This window comes from Juglans regia, chromosome 13, assembly GCF_001411555.2.
Source record: "Juglans regia cultivar Chandler chromosome 13, Walnut 2.0, whole genome shotgun sequence".
Classification (NCBI taxonomy): Eukaryota; Viridiplantae; Streptophyta; class Magnoliopsida; order Fagales; family Juglandaceae; genus Juglans; species Juglans regia.
Window position 1 is genome coordinate 38,015,891 of NC_049913.1, and position 24,056 is coordinate 38,039,946.

Below are 24,056 nucleotides of genomic sequence, written 5' to 3' on the forward strand. Positions count from 1 at the left end.
CATTGAGATTGATTGCCACATTATTCAAGACAAGATCCGGTTTGGACTCACTGCGGTCCACACGTCATCACATGAACAAATTGCGGACATCTTTACTAAACCGTTAGGCAGAGAATTTTTTCATCATTTTTTATTCAAGTTGGGCATTACGGATTTTCATGCGCCAACTTGAGGGAGAGTATTGACACAATCAAATCCAATTCTCAGGATTTCAATTTGCACAAAATCAACCAAGGAATCATCAGTTATTTCCATTGATTTGTAAATATCAGTTATTTCCTTACATTTGTTTATTTCCATATTTAGTTTAACTTCCTTTATCTATTTAATCAACAGTGTATCATTGTAATCAACAAGTCATTTGAGAATAAAATTATTCTAGTCTCACGTTCTTAACACCTTATTTGCCGCAAATCCGGTAACCCAGATGCCTGCATTTCTGACTTTTTGGACGTCGTGGCTGGCTCCCGCGCTGGCAGCATCTTTGCTTCACTCCTTTTCACTTGTGGCAGAGACGGCACCCCAATGTTCACCATCGACCAGGCGCTGCAAGATTTCGGTGTCAAATGGAGGGAGGAAAATGCCTGGTTGAAGACCGAAGAAAATACAAAAAGCCACGTTTCATTTTCCCTACCAGTTGCATATAGTGTTTTTGTTTGCTAATTTAAGGGGGTTTCTTTCAAGAAACATACATGAATTTCAAACAAGGGCCAAAACTGCTTATTGACAATCGGTACAATTTTGGAGTTCTGGTACAAATTTCTCATTCAAACAGAATAAAACAGCAACTTCTAGCTAAGGATTCCTTCATTCTTCATAAAATATACAGCAACGGCGAGTAGAATGACGAACACAATGACCCATAAGCTCAATCCACCTGCAAGAAGATCAATAAATTGGAGTGAATCCCCGCTCAACAACAGATTATCAGACACGTCGAAAGAATTAGTAATTACAGACTCCATCCTTCCATCAAGACGGTCAACTGGTTCAACCCAACTTCTTGTTGAACCTATATTTTTTACAAGTGCATTAACTCCAATTATTTACTAGATGAAAGAACATTTGGCTTGGAACCAATATGTTTCGGAAAATTTATCGAGGAGCCAGTTGCAGAGTGTAACCTAAAATGAGAAATACGTGTCCATTAAAACTTTAGAAGCGATGGCAAGACACAAGGGACATGCCAGATGAATCTCTACTGATATGTTTAAACATAGTTTTACTTTAGCACAGGTCTCTCGCCATTCCTAGATATCTGAATGCACCCCCCACATTCTCCCTTGTCCCTTCTCCCTTCCAGGTTTCTCTTGAACATTTCAATTCCTGGCCGTTATCAAGCTTTCAGGATTAAATTCATTCTTCCCAAATTCAATGTCAGTTCCATTAGAGAAACTATCCTTTCAACTAAAGCAACGAAGCTATGAAAACCCTAATCCTTGAGGCCTAAATTTGCAATTTGAGCTGAAGTCAGATATTATCAAGTGACTGGATAGGCTGTAGATCGCGTTGACCATTGCCAGCCCAACAAAACAGAGATAGTTTACTCGATACATCAGAAAATAAGGAATGCACATACCCGTTTTCTTCCTCTCCTCAATAAGTGTCACCCTCGCACTTGAGTCCAGGGATACAGAAGCCAAAGCCCTATATTCAAAGTTTCATGGTTCATCACCAAATTATTTATTCCTATTAAGGGAAATACTGCACAGCATAATTGTTATTAAGAAGCAGAGCAGATTTGCTTATTGATACCTTGAGTCATGAGAGAATGCCAGGGCAGTTACAAAGCCAACGTGAGCTTTCCTAACCATTGTCTGAACCCGCATGCTGGTTGAGTTTAAAATCAAAATGTCTCCTTGAGTCGTCCCGCTGAATGTCAACCAATCAAAGGGAGGATAAGTTAAAAACTGACTAAGTTCCATGTTAAGTGTTAGATAGTTGTACAATACGCATTGTTATGGAAGGAAAGGAAGATTTGGTTCTCTTTTTCACACATAGAGGAGATCCTCCCCGCAAAGGATTCAACCAAGAAAGCCTGCTTTAGCCATATCAATACTGAAAAAAAAGGTAATTATTGTGACGAACGGGTGATCTTGAAAACAACAGCTTGCTGTCATGATAGACTGTCTGTCTTAAAGCCAGTGGCCTGGGAACACATCTTGCAGGATGTCTTCAAAAGCATCCAAGTTCACTCTTTTTCGCTGTAAAGAGTTGAGCATTGGCTATATGGATTTCCATTGTAGACGACATAGGTGGAGGATAATTGGTGATGTAAGGCACAATCATATCTATTCAATACCAATACTTGAAAATAATTGAATGTAGGGTGACAAATCATGTCGTAAAGCGCTTCAAACTAGCCAAGTGAATCTTACCAAGCAAGGAACTTTCCATCTGGTGAAACATTAAAGGCAGAAATTGTGTCCCGAGCAACAGGCTTGGATCCCATCCTCCTCCACGTGGTTGGATTCCAAGTCACGATGCTCCCACCTTTACCTATGTAGGATAATGATAACAGTGGTCAGCTCATTAAACAGTAATGTAAACAACAAAAACTTTCACCATAAACTGGGAGGATGGCATCTCATCTGAATGTTCACCTGTCACTGCAGCAATATATAGGACCTGATTCTTATCACTACTCTCAGAAAATTTACATGAGCAAAAAACCTCATCCTGTATGCACAGATGATAGGAAATTTATCAGCTCAAATCAAAGGAAAGGTGTGAATTTTCTCCTTTCAACTTAATTCAAATAGACAGCGTCTGACATCATGGCCAGGTGGTTCCACAATAAGCCCACAATCGATAATGCCATGACTGCATGTTAAAAACATCAACCAAATATACTTGACTGGAAGCGGCTGTCAACTTAGAAAGCGAAGTATCAATCTGGTTTCAACTGAAGTTGAAAATGAGCTTTTCCTTCATTGGAAATTGGAAAATTTCAATGAATTGCTTACATTTTCCTTTGGAAGTGAAGCTATGACCGTTGAGGATGTCACATCCCAAACCCTGGCAGGGCCACTATTTCCTAAGGAGACAAGATATTTCCCATCAGGGCTGCAATAAAACCAAACTAGAGCGTCAACACAACTTCCTTTCAGACAAAGGATGCAACATGTGCTTACTAAAAGATATATTAAAAGAGAGGTAGTATGTATAAATTCAAATTTCCTTTTTTTTTTTTTTCTCTAAATCTCGTAATATTAAGAGTGAAATTTCAAATGCATGCCATCAGACCTGAAGTCTAAGTTCTTCAAAGTGGTATGAGCGCCAGCCTCATTGAGAGTAATTTCCATGCTAGGCCACTTGAAGACCCTCAAATTTCCATCCTGTACTGCACAGAATTCAGATCATCATATGGCATCTTATATCTGCATGAAACAAGAGACAAAGTTTGGAAAAGAAAATCCAGATAATGGAAATCAAGCTTTCAGTCCAGGGACGAAGCAAAACTTAACTCCATTGAACAATATACAAAAATCAGCCAATGAATATAAAGATAAACCGGAGAATAGACCCCATAGCAGGCAATGTATTCCAAAGAAAAGAATTTAGTTGTAGAAAGCAAACTTGCATGACTTGCATTCTGATTTGTTTATGTAGATGACTATGATGTATTTCCTAACAAAGCTTATAAAATTCAAACGAAACCAACAGAATTAAGAACCTGAATCCACATTTTTTAGCACAAAAAAAAAGAAAAAAAGAAAAAGATGCTAATTCATTAAGATTTGCATTAAAACCAGAAAACTATTCTAACGTCAACCTTCTGATATAATCTACCATGCCAATTTCAGAGTGTTGCCAAAGCAAAGTTATGTATTCAGAACATGCCAGAGAGGGAGTACATGAAACACTATGGCTCAAAAGAAACAAGGGAGTCTCTTTTAAGTGAAATCGAGTAATTTACAAGAGAGAATAAATCGATTAATTTAACGAGAGGATGGGTCCCACAAATAAAGAATAGTTTTTTTTTACAATTTTTTTAGGTGGGGTCCACTTTTTAACAAGGGCTTGTATGGGGCTTGCACAAATCATTTCTCTAAATAGAAGATGAGCAAAAACAGCTGAAAATAAGGAAAAAAAATTAGTTTCACATTGAAATGCTTGGTTTTTTTCACGATCCTAAGGGTTAAGGGTAAAAGGAAATCATCAATATCTAATAGGCATGGGACTTCTGAAACAATAATTTTTTTTTTTGCTAAGTAGACTTTTGAAACAATAATTAGACTTGCAATAATTGAGATAAGAGCCTACACCATGTCACGAGCTCGAGTCACGGAGAGGTATCCTACATGATCAAAATCTATGGGTATTCCGAATGGGTGTAGTCTTAAGTCATTGAATATCGATAAGTGGAGCAGCTGAAAGAAAAAGATTGGGTCACTTGCTGATAGAGTGGACATTCCATGAAAGTTGGATGTGGAACCGGGGTGGAATGTTGCAATCCATAGGGTTGAGGGCTTAATTAAATCAGTATCCAACAGTGCTAAGCTTTCGAAAGAATGGTTAGGCCCACGACAAGTTCACTTTAATTCTGGTTACATGAGGCTGGTAAAATAATTCCTTTCATGGTAAAACTCTATAAAAGGGCCAGATGCTCCTTTATAGTCATCAACAGCAAAGTTTTATCTTACTATCTTAGTCCCACCATTTCATACCGTGTATAGAGCATTCCTTAGTTGAGATGCAAAGGAGATGTTACCTTGGGAGACCCATAAATGGAAAAAAAAAAAGAAAAGACAGTGGTGTAAAGAGACCCTTCAGGCAGGTTTGGGAAGTGAGATGAGAATTTTGTGTTTTGTTTGAAAGTTTAAAATATTATGTTTTAATATTATTATTGTTTTGGAATTTGAAAAAGTTGAATTGGGATTTGAAAAAGTTGAATTGTTTATTATATTTTGTATGGGGATTTGAAAAAGGTGTAATAATGAGATGAGATGCGATGAGAATTTTGTGTCTCATCCCACCCTCCAAACCTGCCGACACTCCAAACAACTTCTGAGTTTATTTTAATTAATAGACGACCATCTCTCTAGTGCAGAATCAGACCGAAAGTCAGAACGTAATATGTTGAAATGTCACTTTCTCATGTTACAAGACATGTAATGTCTGTTAAGTTATGAGAAAAATGTTGAAAGACAGCATCTACCTCGCCACCAGCAGCAAGCGCAGAACCCTCCTTGTTAAAAGCTAATGCTAATTGCTGTCCAACATCTTCCAACTGGGTGAGCACTTTATCAGACAGCTTCAAACCCAATTTATGAACTTCCTCGCTCTTTTCTACTTCCCATTTGAACCATCTGCATTGAAAGAACTCAATAATAGATCAACAAATCTCAATTAACTGGATAGAACAAAACTAATGGGTTAATTTACTCAACTATTTTCACAGAGTCTGTTAATATGGGACTCTAATTAAGTGCTCAAGCATATCTTTGAGAAACAAGTTTTTCACAATGAAGTTTCTAGATCGTGTACTGCCACAATGACGTTAATTGCCTCCATATTATCCAACACAATAGCACACCCATTTGAGGTCCTCCCTAGTGGTTCTTAATTGAGTTATTCCAGGATCTTGAAGAGAAATGGGTCTATATAATTTAAATGATTTCATTGCAATCATCTCTAAGCTATGAAGCATAGATATACCAAAGATACAGTTCAAATGCAGGCGGGTGCATTTTGTAAATGTGTTCGGTAATGAGAAATTCATTTCAAATTTTGGAAACAGCCTGGCCATGATTTTAACAGGGGAGGAATATCCGTGCTCTCTCATGCTCTTTGCTTCTCTTTCTTGTCTTAACTATACCTCTGGTGCTAACTGAGAATCTCTCTCTCTCTCTCTCTCTGCTTTTATCTGACTTGTCGGAAGCCTATTACAGCATCATAAACCCTTTTCCTTTTACACAAGAAAGCTAATCGTGTTATGAGAGAAGAGAAAAGAAGAAGAAGAAGAAACTTTGAGATTGCTGCATATATATATTATATATATATATATATATAAGCAGAAATTTAACACATACTTAAAATGTTCACAAAAAGTTCATAGGTTCTGAACTTCCCTACGATACATAACCTTTGTTCACAAAAAGTTCATAGGTTCTGAACTTCCCTACGCTACATAACCTTTGTGATTTTGCCGCTCTAGAGATAATTTTCCTTAGATAATGTTTGTCAATTTCTGGAAAAATATGGAAAGAATGAATACCTGCAACTCTTAGGCATTGAACAAATGAGGCCATCTCGACCAGGATGAATCCCCATTCTATAAGGCAAATCAGAGCCAGTTCCAAGCTTAGCCACCTGAAATGAAAGACAACTCATTTATAAATAGAAGAAAAAGTATCATCTCAAATGATAAAATATATTTAGCAATCCATGACTGTCTTGAACAATTGGGGAACGCCGGAAGCTAACGATCTTATCATCATTTTTTTTTTTTTTTTATAAGTAAACGATGTTATTAACAGAGATAGGCATAGCCCAAGTACACCGGATGGTATACAAGAGATAAGACCTATCTAGGTTGAAGTAGTGATCTTATCATCATTGATCCTCTAGAACCTTAAAATTAAAACTAAGCTAGCTGAAAATGGAGTTTTTACATTAGGCAAGCAAAGACTTACATGTAATTTGATACCAAAAATCAATATATATACAATTATTCAACAGCGATTCCAAAATTCTACAATCCCCAAATTTATTCCACTTACAACTCAGCACAAGAAAAAAAGACTCAATAACCAAAACTCAAATCTGAACGAGAAATTCTTACAGGCTGATCGGAGAGAACGTTAGATGTGTAGTCGAATCGGGCAAGAACAACGGCGTTCGGGATTCCACTCCGGCCCTCGCCGCCGCCACCGGCGAACACGATGTAGTTATAATCGGCGGAGGACTCCGGAGCCAGAGAAGATCCGTCGCCTCTGGAAATTTGATCGCTGGATTGGTTGAGGTCTTCCTCCTGGCCTGAGGATTCGTGTTCGAATTTGATGCTCTTAAACGGAACCCAAGCGGCCGAATAGAAAGGGAGGCCGTATTTCTGGAAGTTGGGAGTGTCCAGGCCCTTGCTCCTCCCCATTTTCTTTGATCGGAGTGCCACTTAGATCTTTGCTTCTCCAGCAGAATAAGTCAAGGAATTAATAAGCTCTTGGAAGAGCTACCTTCCTTTACACCTTTATGAATCCGATACTCTGTTCAGACATTTCCTTCGCGATGACAAAGCTAAATAACACATTTGGAAACGGGTCATGATACCCGTCATAGCCTCATGCACACTCAATTAAAATAAAAATATGTCACTTTACTTTTTTATCCTCATTTTACGTAAAAACATGTATGGAATCATTTTACATTTTTACCTTCATTTTACTCGAAAACATGTTCCAGATTCCGTCCCCTTCTTCTTCCCGCCGCCCCCCCTCTCCAAGTACGCTTCCTGGTCTTTAGTCACAAGATCGCAATTGAGTAAAACAATTTTTGCTACAATTTTCAGATTAAGAATGGCCATGATGACTCCGATAGGCAACATGTCATCAACCATTCCGTAATTCCAAAAAAATATTAATATATCAACTTCATATGTTGGTGTAAATCAGATTCAAAGCCATCCTTCAAATGCATGGAGAGAATAAAACTTCCGCCAACGTACTTGCATAATCATCTCTAGCAATTTGTCATGCTGCAAAAGAAAACTGGGCCAAAATTTCTACTATAAGCCATATGGTTTCTCTTGCATCACAAATAGCCGATAACAGAGAACATACTTGCATCACAAATAGTCGAAAACAGAGAACTTTAGAAAGCCATATGGTTTCTCTCCCAGACAATCGCTAATACTATTGCTAGTTACATTAATGTCTAGCTCTAACCCAACTTTTTAGCTCTAATCCCTTATGAGATTACAGCCGACTGATTTACAGTGAGATTACAAAAATGAGAGAGGGGGGGGGGCTAGTTGCTACAGTTACCTTATAACTCCTTCCTGTGTTGCCGATCGGAATATGCCCAAGTCTAAGTTCTTAGTGCAGTGAAGAGTAGAAAGTACGGGACTTGGATTTTTCTTGCGATAGGAATTTTTTTTTTCCGGCAGTTAGGGGCCAGGAAGCAGGGGACTTGGGGGGGAACAAAGGGACGGAATCTGGAACGACATGTCTGTAAGTAAAATGAGAGTAAAAAGGTAAAATGATATGTTTGTGGGTGTTCAGGAGGTGGACTTATCCTTTTATCCTTTTTCTATGCGACTGTCTTTTATCCTTTTTCTATTAGAATTCTTTTTTTTTTTTTTGAATAAAACCTCTATTTCATTTCATAAAACTGTTCTATGGCTATCAGCCATTACAAGAGGCAGAATACTTGGTATTACATTGTCAAGATAAATAACTCCATTGCATAGTGAAGCTGCCTGTTGAGCCAATAAATGTGCCACTTTGTTTCCATCCCTCTTAGTATGTTTAATATCCCACATTATATCAGCCAAGATCAATCTTGTATCTCTCACCATGCAATTCAGAATACCATGTTAATCACTTCTCTTCTTCACTGCATTAACAACCTGCCTTGAGTCTCCTTCAAAAATCACATTTTGCAAACCCAAATTTTTACACTAACCTGCTGCAGTGACCAAATCCCTTGCCTCTGCTATACTAGGCTGCACACAAAAAGTTACTGATTGCATAAAAGTTGCCAAAACATCCCCTTCATGGTCTCTTAACACTACTCCAACACCTATTTTCTGGTTTGTCTTCCTAATTGCCACATCCCAATTCAGTTTTAACCAATCTGTTGGAGGAGGTTGCCATTGTATACCAGCTTGCTGGTTTCAGATACTGTTTGAACCTTCAATCTGAGTATGAGCTTGGATGAAGTCTTCATGTGCTATTAAAGATCTGTTATACAAAATTGATGGATGTAAGAAAATATTTTTAAAAATAAACTTATTTCTTCTAATCCATATAGACCTTGCTATTTCTGCAAAGAAAACAATCTCCTGAGGTCCAATTCTGTTAAGCACTTGCATAAAAATATTCCCAAACTCCTCATCTGTTATAGAAGCTTTTTGCAACAGGTGCCAAACATCAAACATCTTGAGACGAGGGACAAGACCAGAGAACATGTCCTGGTGTTTCCTGTGATTGAAGGCAAATGGGACAAGTAGGGTCTGTAATTATTCTTTTCTTACATAAATTATGTTTGGTGGGTAGTGCATCCTTGCAAGCACGCCATGTAAAGACTTTAACAGCATTTGTAGTCTTCATATTCCATATACCCTTCCACAATTCTCTCTTGTCAGTTGTGTTTGATGATTCCCCTTTTCTGATTCCTTGTTTCTGTCTTTGCAGGTGATAAGCACTTCGTACAGAAAAACTACCATCTGCTATGCCTTTCCAAGCCAATCTATTTGAAGAACCAGTTTGTGAAACAGGTATTTGCAAAATCTGCTATACTTCTGCTGCCATGAAAATCTCTTTTATAAGCTGAACATTCCACCATCCTGCATTAGTATCAATTAAATCTGCAACCATTGCACTTTCAGACATAATTTTCCTTTGTGAATGAACTGTACAGGACCCCTCTCTCTTAATCCATTTATCTTCCCACACCTTAATACTCTTGCCATCCCCAACCTGCCAAATATAACCTTCCTTTATAATAGGAATTGTTGCACAAATACTCTTCCAAGCAAATGAAGGTCTAGAACCAGCCTGAGTCTGTAGAATGGAAGTGTTAGGATAATACACAGCTTTAAGGATTCGAGTTGCTATTGGTGTTTCCTGTGTGAGCAACCTCCATGCTTGTTTAGCCAATAATGCTAAGTTGAAGGACACTAGATCTCTAAAGCCAAGCCCTCCATCCCTTTTACTTAAACTCAAATTCTCCCAATTTTTCCATTGCACCTTAGTAGCTTTATCCTGAGAGCCCCACCAGAAATTTGACATCATAGAATTGAGCTTATTATAAAGAAGTTTAGGTAAAGGAAAGACACTCATGCTATAAGTTGGAATAGCTTGAATGACAGCCTTGAGCAATATTTCATTTCCAGCTTGTGAGAGAAATTTAGTTTTCCAATTTTCAATTCGTTTGCTAGCCCTTTCAATTATACCTTGGAACTCTCTTATCTTAGACCTACCTATGAGAGAAGGCAAGCCTAAGTACTTTTTCAAATTGGATGTATCAGTTAACCCAGTAACCTATTTGATATAAATTCTTGCTAGATGCTTGGTATTTTTGCTAAAAAACAAGGCTGTCTTTTGTCTATTGAGCTTTTGTCTAGAAGCTTCCTCATATTCCTTTAAAATCTGATTTAAACTCATCCATTCTTGCATGTTGGCTCGACAAAAAAGAAGGCTATCATCGGCAAAGAACACATGATTCATCTTTACTTTCCCTCTAGCCAATGGGACCCTTGAAATAGTACCTTTCATCTCTGCTTCTTGAAGCTGTGCAGTTAAGGCTTCAGCACAAATAATAAACAGAAAAGGAGATAAAGGGCATCCTTGTCTTAGACCTCTAAAAGATTTAAACACTTCTTGTGGAACCCCATTAAGCAAAACTGAGAATGAAGGGGAATGAATACACCTTAGAATTCTAATAGTATATTTGAGAAAGAGAAAAGATAATCTTACAAAAATAAATTTATTAAAATTTTTATATTGTATTAGATAAATAATAATATATATAAGTCTAAAATGTACAATATTTCGTTTATGTCTTTTATAAAAAATTGGACCTTATCATAAAAAAATATGAAAAATTCACTTATTTATAGTTAGATCTAATTTTTATAAATGACTTATACAAGATTTGTGCATTTGGAGCTTGTTACTCGCAAACTCATATGGTACTATTATTATTTAAAAACTCAAATTATTTTTTATTTCTATATTCAAATTGTGATACTAAATGCACGAACAACCCTTTTTAGTTTTCCATATTTTAAAGTGAAGGTATTTTTGTAAAAGAGTAATGCTTGAAATAATCGTGGAATGTACAAATATTACACAATTCTTTTGAAAAAGAGTGAGGTTTACTATTAAAAAATTAGTTTTTTTTTTTTTTCATGTGAGTCCCCTTATTTACTCATTTTTTTTTACGGATTGCGCGGTGCTTGCGTATTCCATAACTGCAAATATCATTTTTCTTTGTAAAATGATATTATTTTTATAAGTTATTTTATAAAAATACCACTCCTTCAAAAACATGACTGTGCAAAAGGTTGTAAAAAATATTGTGTTTATCATTTTCCATAAGAGTCGTTTAGTAGTCTTTCCAATATTGGACTGTGCTAAAAAATAAGATCCATCGACTATAAGGGATTGCTTGGATGTTGAGATAATTTCATCTCATGCCATCTCATCTCCACATCTCAACATCCCATCACATCTCAAACATACACTTTTTAATTTCATATTTTTAATTTTTTCACATTATCATTACTTAAATCATTACAACTTTTTCAAACTTTCAAATAAAACATAAAAAACGATTTAATTTTTTCAAATCTCAAAATAAAAATTATATTCTAACAATATTTTAACTATATAATATTTTTATTCAATTTTTTATCTCTCATTTATCAAAATCTCATCAAATATTATAACTCAAACTATTTCACTACTATTTATAAATTATTTCACTATTATTAATAGATTTCTCGTCTCATCTAATTCTCTAAACATCCCAAACAAATATGTAATTAAATAAATGTAGTGCGCACCTTTTAGCATATGGCTCAAGAAGTTTATAGGTCCTGCCAAACTGCATTAGAATCGCCCCAGCTCTTATTATATATTCTTTTGCAAGTGACAAATTTAAAGATGCCTATACCTTATGTTTTATAGTTGATAAAACAATTTCTTTTTCGGATGAATTTCTAAAATTTCACAGGCGAACTTCCTATGTATGTCATTAAAAGCTGTATCGCAACACAAACGGTATAGGCTGCAATTAATTATTCACAACTCAGTTCGCTAGGCACAATTAACGTACGTATTAAATTAACGCCCTTCATATCCAACATTGTCAAAACCATATATGGGGGAGTGAAGTTGGTATTGATTGGTAATATTGGTTGGCAGAAGAGAATCACAAAAGTGAAATTATTTATGGGGTATGCATATCTACAAACAGATCACCCATACCTGGATGCTGGCATGATAAATTTTGGGTAGAACCACATGAGATTTATGTGGTATTTGGCCTGTGGCACGTATCAATTGGATAAATAATGCCTTTCGAATCAATTCCAGCTCGAGTGACATTGCCGTCTCGGCAGAGGAGGTGGTCCCTTTACCGCTTGGCACCAAGGACTAGGGAATAAATAGCCATGTATATACGAGAACGAAAGTGATCGCGCGCCCTTACAAAGTTAAAATGCTAGTGACTTTATGCAATTTGTCCAATCCCACATACAGTAAAATTTCAAGGATTTGAGGTTAAAGTTATGTACCAATGTTTTGGTATTTGCACGCCGAGATGTAAATACATCAATATGTGATTTATCATTTTTATTCTTCTATTTAAAAATAGATATTTACACATTAATATGTGTGTTTAAATGGGCTGTTGGGATTAACTGGTTATCAACTACTAAGTTAAAGTGAAATAGCAGAAGCAAATCAAAAGAAAATAACGATAATCACACACATAGAATACCAAGATTTAAGTGATTTGGCTCAATATGAGTCAATTCACTTTCAACAAAGGAGGAGTACAAGAGATCAATTAGAAAATCTTTAATCCCAGAGCTCCAATATACCCAATGAGCCTTTTAGGATTCTCACAAAAGGATCTCAATCTCTCTATGTAATTTGGCTGCTCAAAAGTGTCAAAATTATGAAATATAATGAAAATAACATATATTTATATTATACGGCGCATGAAGCCTTAAAACTAAACATTCGCTCGAGCTGCATGTCAGAGCGAGGGTCAAGCAAACATTAGGGCTAGCATTTTGGTTGAGCTGAGTGTTGAGTGAGTGATGAGTGAACTCTCGGGTTGGGTCCTACTCAAGCTGACTCTCGAACAAATGATGAGTGAACTGTTTGTCTAAAGCTTTGCTCAAGCGGCAGAACCACAGCTTGAGCGAACAATTTGTAGAGGCATTTTTTAACAGGAATCAAATCATCTCTTAACATGGACAAAATTGATAAATCACATATTGATGTGTGATGTAGGAGATGATAAGTAGACTTTTTCATACATCAATTACTTTTAAATTGAAAACAGTTGCCTGACGTGACAGACTTACACATCAAATAAACAAACTTGCAAATAAGTCTTTCTCTGAAGTTATAATTTTCATTTGTTCTATTTAGATAGAAAAATGATAAACACACAACACTTTACACAACATTTTACACAACAATATTTTAAAAAGAAGAGTATTTTTATAAAATACCTTATAAAACTAACATCATTTTATAAAAATACTCTTATTTTATAACATGGGTTGTGTAAAGTGTTATGTATTTATTACTACTCATTTAGATATGGGCATGAGAGCTGATAGTTGGGTTTAAAATTATTGGAAATAAATGAAACAAAATTTTTACCATTACACGATGAAGTAAATTTAAATACAATCTTATTGTAGTCGTCAAATCTCGAAAATATAAAAACATAGTGACATCTAATCGGAAGGCAGGATAAGAACATTTCCTAAAAATTTTCCTTTCTGATCGGACTTTTCCAGTAAAAGCCAACGCCATAGTTTGGACTGGAGCTAAGAGAAAAGTCCTAGCCCATAAGATAATTAAGCTAATGGCCTGAATTCAATGCAATTGAACTTTAGCTTTAATGATGTGGGCCATTTTTTAGTTGGCCCGAAGAAATTCTTCTTTTCCAACTGCCACCGACAACATTAAAATAGGATAAATCTCGACCTTACTTTTTTCTAAAAAGAAACCTACCTACGCGTTCACAAGATGCAAGAGAACAAGATAAAAACTTTGTGGCATGGTACGTACGCTTTCCATCCACACAGTTAGAACTCTTTTAGTTATGCAGATAAAATGAGAAAATATATTTTATTAAAAATTAAATAAAAAATTATTAAAAAATATATTTTTTAATATTATTTTTATTTTAAAATTTAAAAAATTTGAATTATTTTTATATTTTGTATAGAAATTTAAAAAAATTATAATGATTAGATAAGATAAAATAAAAAATTTTATAAAAGTGAACTAGGCCTTAACGTTTGACATTGTTCACAAAGCAAAGAAATAAATAAAAGAAATTCTTCCACCTTTATAATACAAGAAATCCACATAAACATTAAGCTATTGATTAATACAGAAGAGGTAATAAAAAAAAAAAAATAAAGACAAAAATTTTCAGTTGTCTCCATCGATATCTTGAGATTCTCCTTACCCTATATATTATACCATATATATATATATATATAATTTCTCATATCCCAGTTATTATTTTTAAATTAAATAGTTAAAATCTTGTCACACTTTGACGTGGCAAATTTAATTGATTTAAGCATTTTGACTTGAAAATGATGATCGGGATTTAAGAAATTCTATATTTTATGCATTATCACCCCCTAGTATTATACACTACTGGTGTAATTTAAACGGAGAGCCCGGCTAAAAATGCCACTCCGGTAGACGGCAACCACGACGAGCCATAAATAAACTGTGCAACGGTAAACTTGCTTGCCTCCACTTTCGACGTAATAACTCGATACCCCGGCCATTTGACGCGTTGCCCAACTGCTCCTCCTGGACCATTATTCATGTATTCGCCGTAGTACAGTGTATCTAAAGCGAACGAACTTGTGTTCCATTCCAACCACCCATGTGGGTGAATGTGATCACCCATGTAGGATAACATGTAGACAACTCTGGCGTACATCTTCCATGGACGGCCTAGATATGTCGGGAAGCTACCTTTGGATGCTTCGAGATCGGAGGTGGCGAGGATCCGGCAAGCGTGGATGGAAATGCCGGTGTTTTGATTAGGGTCTTTGCGGTTTTGGGCGGTGATGGTGTTCTTCTGCTGGGGCATTGGCTTGCGAGCATAGATGTTACAGTTTTGGAACACAACGGCAGCGTTGCCAAATATGAAGTCCACAGTGCCATAGATGTCGCATTCGCGGAAGAACTGGCGATTGGAGTGGACGTAGAGCGTGTCTTGGTAGCCGATGATGTTGCAGCGGTAGACCACGCCATGGTCCGCACCAACACGAAGCGCCACCGCTTGGTGGTTGCCTGGTCCTGCCGAGTTCTCAAATGTCATGTCCCGTGCAATGAAACCAGCTCCGGTTGCCGCTGAAAATCAGTACGTAGGTCCATGAAAACATGAGTTAGAGAAATAATATTTGTAATTGTAAGTGCTGGATAATTATTTTAAAAAATTAACTAAATATAGAATTTATCTAAAAAAAAATTAAATTTTTAACAATAAAACAAACTCTTTTTTTTTTAAATTGTGCAGATTGTATCTAGAATTCTCAACATGCAGTATAAAGGAAAGCATGATAACTTTGCTGTAATAAATAAATAAATATAGGAGCTCGGAGGTCTAGACTTGATCTAGTATTAAAGTAAATAGTATTGGAGTACTAAAATGGAATTTCAGTGGCTTTAAATAAATAAACATCCTCTTTAATTACTTAATTCAAGAAAAGTCCTCTGCCCTTCCGACCCTATGAAAAAACAAAGGCTACCTATGTTTGCGGTGACTTTTGTTAAGACACAAAACTGATTTACGATTCGCTTTATATCAGTGACCCACACCGACAATTGGATTTTCTTTCTCTAATTTGTAGGCACCTGTTATTTTTGGGACGGTGTTGATGTCTATTTACGTTTACAAGTGAGACTAATACGCATGATTTGATGTACGTACGACAAGAATTTGCATAATTTTCCAGATTTTCTGTGCACACTGAAAAAGAGAACATCCCAGGTTGAAAAAACTAGAAACAAACAGCATTTGAAGAACATAGCTTTCATGCTTGGAGAAACGAGCCAACTTAATTATACCCTTCAACTGTGACTGTCAAATAAAATAAAATAAAATTATTTTTTTGTGATAATGATTATTTTTTATTTATTTTTATCTCAAATAATTATTTTCATGGTAAATAATTTGTTATAAATATTTTTTATTTTTTATAGTGACTCTAGCTTCCCCTTCAACTCTAAAAAATAAATTGGCTGAGATCACTTGAAAGTGGAGTTTTAAGAGGGCAATTCCGACCAAAATGGACAAAACAAATGAGCCACATGCAATAATGGATGGATCCGATAACTGGAATCTAAGTGGCATGAAAGTATGAAGGGGACAGACCACGTGCAACTTCCTACATCATGCACAGTAATGGCCCACAGATTTCTTACTGACAAAAACAAAAAGAACAATAATAGAAAAATTATACGACAACAAAGGAACTGCCAGACAATCGTCGTAGAGCACAACTTACCGAACGATGCGGTGTGGAATGTCGTCACTTTATCGGCAACACTTTTGCCACCCGAGATGACCGTCTTACCCCTCCCGTCCCCTATAAACATCAAGTACGTCTTCTTCCTTCCCACTTTCAAGTTTTCCTCAACGTACCTTAAAAACAAAACAACAACTATTAATTAATACCAAAACTATGAAAATAAAAATAATTTTATTAATTTTTAAAATTGAAATATATTACTTTACTATATAAGAAATTGGTAATTGATGTGACAGACTTTTTATACATTAATATATAATACGAATAAATTTGAAAAGAGAATTGTAAAAATCAACTAGAGTATAGAGCATGATTAGTCAGGCGAAGTCAATGAGTCAATTATCACTGCCCCAAAGGAAATACCAAAAACTTCGGAAACTAAATAAATTTTCCATATATAATTATTAATTTCTTTAACCACCGTCGTTGTACTATTACAATTATAATAAGGTGGACAATTATATACAGCTGTAAAGTTATTTATGATTATTATTATTTTGAAAAACATAGGAAAAGTGAATTGAATTTACCTTCCTGCCCTCACGTAAATAATCGTCCGTCGAGAACTATGCTCGGGTGCCTTCTTGATCGCCTCTGCAATCGTCTTATACGTTCCATTCCCGTCATGGGACACCACTATATCGGCTTGTATTGCCGATATCGGCATATCCAGCAATTCCCTCTCCTTCCTGCTCAACCATCTCGGCAAACCATCCTCATTCTCCACCGACATATCGTTTTCCATTAACCTGCGCCTGTTCTGTATCGGGACTCCAGAAAAGTCGTCCGTGTCGGCCCCCGAGAATATGGCCAGGCAATTGCTTACCAGCTCAGACAGGTCCTTCAACCTTGCCGCCATCTGGTCCCTGACGGACCCGCTCAGGTCCGCGAACCCCTCCGCACAAGTGTCTTGGTTAGTCAGCGCCGCGCTCAGCCACGTCAGCACGTCCTGGGTGGAGGTGGTGCTGGAGACTGAGACGAGCGAACGGGAGAGCGAGTCCACAGAGTCGTCGAGAAGCTCCAGGCAGTCGTCGTAGGCGGAACGTACGCGTGGCTCCATCTGGACGTAGGAGATCCCGGAGGAGAAGTAGAGGGCTTTGCTCAGTCGCTGCAGCGTCATGTTAAAGGAAATGTGAACGAGGTCGCGCTCCGACGCGGTGAGCGAGCCCGGGAAATCGAGCAGGGAGTTAACGCAGAGGTCCGGATACCGGGTCTTGCTGCAGGTCCTGGAGATAGCCTGGGTGGGCTTGCGGTGGATTGCCGATTCGGGTCGGTTAGACACACCGCCAGGGAGCCCGATCAGAATCACGGCGGAGATCGCAGCGGCAACTATTAGAGCGACTGAGAGCAGTGATAGGAGGATCACTTTCTTCTTTCTGCTGCGCTGTGGGGAGGGTATAGTACTGGCGTCTTCCGGTACATGGATGTGGCTTCTGGATGACTCACCCAGCGTGTCAGGCTGTTGGAGCCTGCCGTAGTACTCCATTTTGCTGGGGTCGTCAAAGAGAGCGCCAAGTTTATGAAAAGAGATGAGAGATAGAGCTAATTACGAAGGTTTAACAATGGAGGTGGAATGGGCGCATGAGTAGTAGTGTGACCAAATATATAAAAGAGAGGAAGGGATCGATTGAGTAAAGGAGGTTGGTGCGAGGTCGATGTCTAGGGAGAGCATGAGCTGGCCGCTACTTCCTAGCGAGCCCAAAGATTAGAGAGAGAGAAAGAGAGGGGTTAAGGTTGTTTTTTGGGTATTGAATAGTATCTAAAAAAGAAAAAAAAAGTAGTGAAAAGTAATAATAGAATATTATAAATAATAATAAAAATAATAATATCTGAGAATATCTTACGCCCAAATTAAGCCTAAATGTGGTTGCTTTTCATTGATCTTGGTCTTCTTTCCTTCATGGTTCCATCGATTTAGTCATATAATTAAGGACAACATAAAAGATTTAGGAAAGTGAGATTTTGGGTAAAGTGAAAGGAGGTTGAGGGGGGGGATGAGGCCGGTGCATATTGCACTGCGTCTGCATTCTCTTAAGTATTAAGCTAAGTCCTATTCTTTCGTCCATTGTATACTCATATGCTCATAAAAGTTCTCACTTTTCAGTTAGTGGATTTGGGACTTAAAAAGAAACCTTTCTTTCTTTCTTTTCTGTGATTGGGGGTACTGATTTCACCAAAGTTAGGAGCTCTTTATACCTTTCGATCTGGACCTAATTAATTAGAGTCAGCGCCAATATTATTTGGGCGTTCTCCATCGTCTTGATTATGATCATGAGCTCTCTAACTCTCTGTTTTTGCATACATTTTTCCTTCTACATATTATATAAAATCATCAGCTTGTCCCTTACGCCTATTTGGATTCAGAAAATGTTTTATTTCATCTCATCGCATCATTATAACTTTTCTAAATTCTTACATAAAATATAATAAACAATTCAATTTTTTTATATCTCAAAATAACAATAATATTAAAAAATAATATTTTTTTCAACTTTTATTTTCATCTAAAACTATTTCATCTCATCTTTAATCAATCTATTACATGCCAATGCAGAGACTATCATGAGATCAGGATCATTCTGATTAATTAAGCTTTTGTTTCTTTTGTGGTCAATTTTGATCTACAATCACGAGAGAATCGTCGATCATATATAGCTAGGTTTATAGGTGACATGAGGAGTTCTTTATTTATTAATTTATTGATTTTTTCTAATTTCAATAAATTATATAAAATGACTTTGAAATTTTAAGCAAGTGAGCTAATAAAACAAGAATATTGAATCATATTTACTATTTTTTAGTAAAGTATACTTTACAATAGTGAGGAAGAAAGATAAACTGGAAAGCAAGTCAGGTAATAAAACAATGGGCAAGATATATAGATAGATGCAGACCATTAATTAATTCTATATATATAAATGGTACGTACGTGATATTATATAGGCCTATAGCTTGACTTGACTTTTTTGTAATTGACTTGTATTGTAATATGTAAAAAGTATCATCAATCCAAAAGGATAAATAAAATTAATATTTCATAAAAAGAGGGTGCAGTAATTAATTCGATCCCCCCAAACCTTTAATTCGCATACCCACCCTACCAGCCCCCATGCATGAGATAGGATTCTGAAAATGATGGTCCTATGTATCATAGACGATCGATATGGCATTGAAGGCACACAAATTTAAATAATTTATTCTTTTATTACTTGCTCAAAATATTGCAAGGAACACTAAAAATTAAAAAAAAAAAATTAAAAACAAAATAATTATGAAGAGTTATAATTTACGACAAAGATGACTATTTAATTTATAATAAGAATTGACGAGTCATTTTAATAGAAAATTATCATTTTAATAAAAAATAATTGACTATATATAAGTATTTTTTTTAATAGAAAATGTTTTATTACCTGCATGCATGTTTAGGCTTCTGACAAATGATGATGATCATGTACTATGTAGAAAGACGTACTCTGTAATATTAATCAGAGATCGATGATCAGCTTATGATTTACTATCTTTTGAATGTCGACTCAAGAAACTAGATAGGACGATTACATATATGTATTAATGATATTGTTAAAATATTATTATACAATATTATCATATTTAAAATATAATATTCATAATATTTTAATATGTATATATGGTAATATAATTTATTCTCTATCATATTTAATTTATTGTGTAAATCAATCAATATCAATTAGTATCATTGATTGATTGTATTTCTATTATTTCTTTAGTTCCATTCCCTTATAAATAAGGATATATGTTATGTATTTAGACACTTCATCATAGTAAAAATGTAACCCTCAAAGCCTCTTATTTCCATCTTTCTCTCTTCTCCATCTTCTTTTATATTATATTAATTAATATAACATATATTTTCTACAGATATTAAGGGAAGCATGAAAATTTCGTATCTATATATATATATATATATTTATAGATATATAAAATTAGGCAAGTTGAAATGTTTAGAAGGCTCCTTTCCTTATTTGCTACTAAACAGTTTTTAGAAGGTTCATCAGTTAGTTATAATATTAATATGCATATATATATATATATTATATGTTGGTTTTTATTAATATATATATATATATCCATATATATGGCGCTGCTTTATATCCTCCAAACAAAAACAATATATGGTACTAGTGCTCGATGCACAGTACGTTAGACGAGTTACACATGAGTTAGAATTAATTGGCTACAGATTTTTTAATTATCTCTTTTTAGATGTTATTTCATGAGTGAATAATTTGGAAAATACTTTGCTACCTAATATGCATGAAGACTTGGTTGACCTTGTTTAGAGTAATCTTTACAACTCATTATTTCTGGCTTAGCCTGTTTTTTCTACCTTTTTTTTTTTTTTTTAATCTTTTTGGGCTTTGGCGATTGCCTTCATGTTTGTTTCTCAAGTAATTTTCTCTGATCAGACATTAATGTTTTGTGATAATTAGTACGTTGATCGATAATTTGCATGAGTTCATTTGGAGTGAACTTAACGACAATAAGTAAATAGGTCTACAAATTAAAGATGAATAGACTACCACGGAGGAAAGCAATTAAGCCCTAAATTAATTAAGTGCTGCTGATTAACTAAGATAATCTCAAAAAAATTAATTCAAGTTCTTAATGTTGTCTAATGGTAATATATTTTTGTTATTTTATATAACGGTAATATTTTTGCCCTTATCTTGCTCGGTTATGCCACTTTGATTCAACTCTTCGACTTTGGTTAGTTTAACACAAAATTTGTTGGTCACACTTTGAATGGCAGATTATTGATATATTAAAGATCCAACACTCCGCTCAGTTGTACTTTCTTTATACTCATTGAAGTATTGACTAATTTTTTTCTCAAAGTTGGGCGTATTTTTGGTTCGTTTCCTGGATGGCATCAACGCTAGTATTCGGCCATGTTGAGACAAGTAACTTGTCTTTTTTGGGGGTGAAGTTTGCACCCCTGGTTGATTTTCTTACGGAGAGAGGTTCTACTTGGGGTGGGGGGTGGAGAGTCATCGAAAGTCGCACAAGATTGTTCACTTTGATTACTGTAAGTGTGGTCAATTTGAGGGTATTGACTGAGAAGATTGGTGAAGTACAAATGTCCATGGTCTTGTGAATCAATCTCTAACAAATTATAGACACACAATAGTTGGTAGACATATTAGACACTTAAAAATAATGGAAATGTGATTTTGCTAAGCGACTCAGGAATCAAATGGTAACATATAGGAAATTTGGCACTTTCAAATGACTGCAACAACCGGTTGCCACTACTTATTGGCCGTACGAGTTACCATGCCATGGAGGTATGTACCAAATTTCCTTTGTCTCCACGAGACTTTGTGATTGTCACAACTGAGGGGGTTAGAGAAGGAAAATCCAACGGCAAGCATGCTTTAATCCAACAAAGAAAACTGAGTGATATTACTAAATCACAACATAACACCAAAAAATATAATTTACAAAATCCAAACAAATGATTAAGACCAACAAAACAAAAATGAGCAATATATCAATTAAAACAGAATGTTCTAAAGCGACAAATAAAATAATTAATTCATATCGGTAATTCACAACGTGTCTGCCAAGCTTCTTCAATTTTCAAAATCCAAACAACAGGAAATCAACATGCAAATATCACAAGGCTTTGTCAAAACAAATATGAGAGAAGTAATATATGGATTAAAACAGAATGTTCTAATACAATACTGAGCAGCATGCAAAATGAATAAGAACATAAAAACATAAATGAGAAAGTAAGAAAGTTATGGTCAAAACAGAAATGACAAACTAAAGAATTAATGATCGTAATAGAAAATGGCTGTGTGTCGAATAAATGAACATCACATGAATAAATCCTAGTTACTTAATAAACAGATAGTGATAGTAAAGAAACTGAATCGATGCTAAATGAAAAAGAGCATTCACATCCGCTTCTATAACAAATGTGTGTTCCATGGAGTTCATAATGGTTTTTTATTTATTTATAACATGTGTAAGACAGGAGCCCAACCTCGAATGACTGAAAAACATTAAACCCCGGTTGCCTTTTGTGAAAACTATCACAAAATATTTAGTGGCCATCTGGGTTCGGATTACCTTGCCATATCAATAGAACCCCAATAAAAATACTTGTGAATTAATCCCCTCCCATTGAGTAATTAGAACCATCACCACAACCTTACATTAGACATGCAACCTAGGAAAATAGACCTAAATAAACACCAAAAGTTGCAAAGGACAAAAGTAAAACTAAACACCAATGAGATAAGCAATATATCTCAAATATAATGAGGTAACTTGATTGAAGGTGCCTGCATAATTATTGAGAAATAAAACAACAAAGCAAAAGAGTCGTGGAGGAAATTTTGATAGCTGCAAGGTGATGATCAATGCACCAATTATTATGTAGCATCATTCACATATCAAGAAATAAAAGAGGCAACAAATGGTGGATAATCATGGTTATAAACATCACATGAAACATTATTATAAATTAGTCCAGATCGATCATGGTGGGTTAGGGAAACTAAGATAATGAAAACAACAAAAATGAAATCAATGAAAACAAAGAAAATGATAACAATGATAACAAAGATATTGAAATCAATTAAAGCAGAAGACATAGTCCATAAAAGAAAGATAATGAATGCAAAGATAGTGAAATCAAATTAAAACCCTAGAGCAACATATAACAATGTAGGGCTTTTTTTTGAATACCCAAAAAATCCAATTATAAAATCAATTATATATCACAGTATAGATAATGAAATCAATACCCAAAGCAGTAGAGAGAATCCATAAGGAATGACTGCCAAACAAAATGAAAAGAAAGAGAATCTAAAAAATGGTTAACAATGCAAATTAACAAAAAATTCATAGCATTATAGGCTGCCAAATAGAATGAAAACAAAGGGAATCTAAAAAATGGTTATCAATGCAAACCATTATGGTTAACAATTTCTCCAATGCAAACCGACACAAAATTCAAACCAACACACATGACAACATTATGCAAACCAACGCACACACAATTTAACAATGTAATAATCTAAAAAATTGTTAACAATGCAAACTAACATGGTAACATTATGGTTAACAATTTAATAATGCAAACCAACAAAGCCGACATGGTAACATTATGGTTATCAATGCAAACCAACACAAAATTCATTAATTCCGGGCTGCCAAATAGAATCAAAACAAAGAGAAACTAAAAAAGAGATTAAATAGGCAAACTAACACAAAATTCAAATGGCCAACAAACAATGTATGAATGGATTTAAAGGTACACACAATTTACTCAAACCAGAATAATGCAGTTGATGAAATTAGTCCAAACTAAACTATATCGGCCCTCGAATGGCTGCGGTGAAGAAAAATTAAGATCCAAATTGAAACCCTAGAGTAGCTCACAATGTACGGTTTTCAATTTTGAGTATCCAAAGATCAAAATACATACAACCAATAAGTCAAAATTGTGCAGTGTCTCAGATGAAAGCCATACCTGATAGAGATAATGAGTGTGTTTGATTTGTGCGAGAGAGAAGGACATAGTTTA

General features: G+C 35.4%; 3 protein-coding genes across 3 annotated transcripts; all 3 read right to left on the reverse strand.

Moving 5' to 3' along the window:
- Positions 1-602: 602 nt before the first annotated feature.
- On the reverse strand, positions 603-7,265 carry LOC109002544 (SEC12-like protein 2). Its single transcript, XM_018980335.2, has 10 exons — positions 6,788-7,265; positions 6,221-6,315; positions 5,162-5,312; positions 3,247-3,338; positions 2,967-3,066; positions 2,604-2,679; positions 2,379-2,499; positions 1,756-1,872; positions 1,580-1,647; positions 603-877 (listed from the first exon to the last, which is right to left on the reverse strand). The coding sequence occupies exons 1-10, from the start codon at positions 7,091-7,093 to the stop codon at positions 792-794; spliced, it is 1,212 nt and encodes a 403-aa protein (XP_018835880.1). The 5' UTR covers positions 7,094-7,265; the 3' UTR covers positions 603-791.
- Positions 7,266-9,452: 2,187 nt separating this feature from the next.
- Positions 9,453-9,950, reverse strand: LOC118344253 (uncharacterized mitochondrial protein AtMg00310-like). Its single transcript, XM_035684405.1, has one exon. It carries the CDS (start codon positions 9,948-9,950, stop codon positions 9,453-9,455), a length of 498 nt encoding a protein of 165 aa, XP_035540298.1.
- A 4,288-nt stretch (positions 9,951-14,238) lies between these two features.
- On the reverse strand, positions 14,239-18,194 carry LOC109002543 (probable pectinesterase/pectinesterase inhibitor 61). Its single transcript, XM_018980334.2, has 3 exons — positions 17,005-18,194; positions 16,451-16,587; positions 14,239-15,293 (listed from the first exon to the last, which is right to left on the reverse strand). Exons 1-3 carry the CDS (start codon positions 17,958-17,960, stop codon positions 14,593-14,595), a joined length of 1,794 nt encoding a protein of 597 aa, XP_018835879.1. The 5' UTR covers positions 17,961-18,194; the 3' UTR covers positions 14,239-14,592.
- Positions 18,195-24,056: the final 5,862 nt, after the last annotated feature.

Bases quoted from the DNA above. Each gene is read 5' to 3' on its own strand.
- LOC118344253 (XM_035684405.1), bottom strand. From the start codon at position 9,950: ATGTCAAATTTCTGGTGGGGCTCTCAGGATAAAGCTACTAAGGTGCAA.
- LOC109002543 (XM_018980334.2), bottom strand. From the start codon at position 17,960: ATGGAGTACTACGGCAGGCTCCAACAGCCTGACACGCTGGGTGAGTCA. The intron at 16,588-17,004 runs GTAAATTCAATT...TTTGTTTTTAAG, and splicing joins ATTTACGTGAGGGCAGGAAG to GTACGTTGAGGAAAACTTGA. The intron at 15,294-16,450 runs GTAAGTTGTGCT...ACTGATTTTCAG, and splicing joins ATTCCACACCGCATCGTTCG to CGGCAACCGGAGCTGGTTTC.
- LOC109002544 (XM_018980335.2), bottom strand. From the start codon at position 7,093: ATGGGGAGGAGCAAGGGCCTGGACACTCCCAACTTCCAGAAATACGGC. The intron at 2,680-2,966 runs GTAAGCAATTCA...CTGTGCATACAG, and splicing joins CTTCACTTCCAAAGGAAAAT to GATGAGGTTTTTTGCTCATG. The intron at 1,873-2,378 runs GTAAGATTCACT...GTTGACATTCAG, and splicing joins GATGGAAAGTTCCTTGCTTG to CGGGACGACTCAAGGAGACA.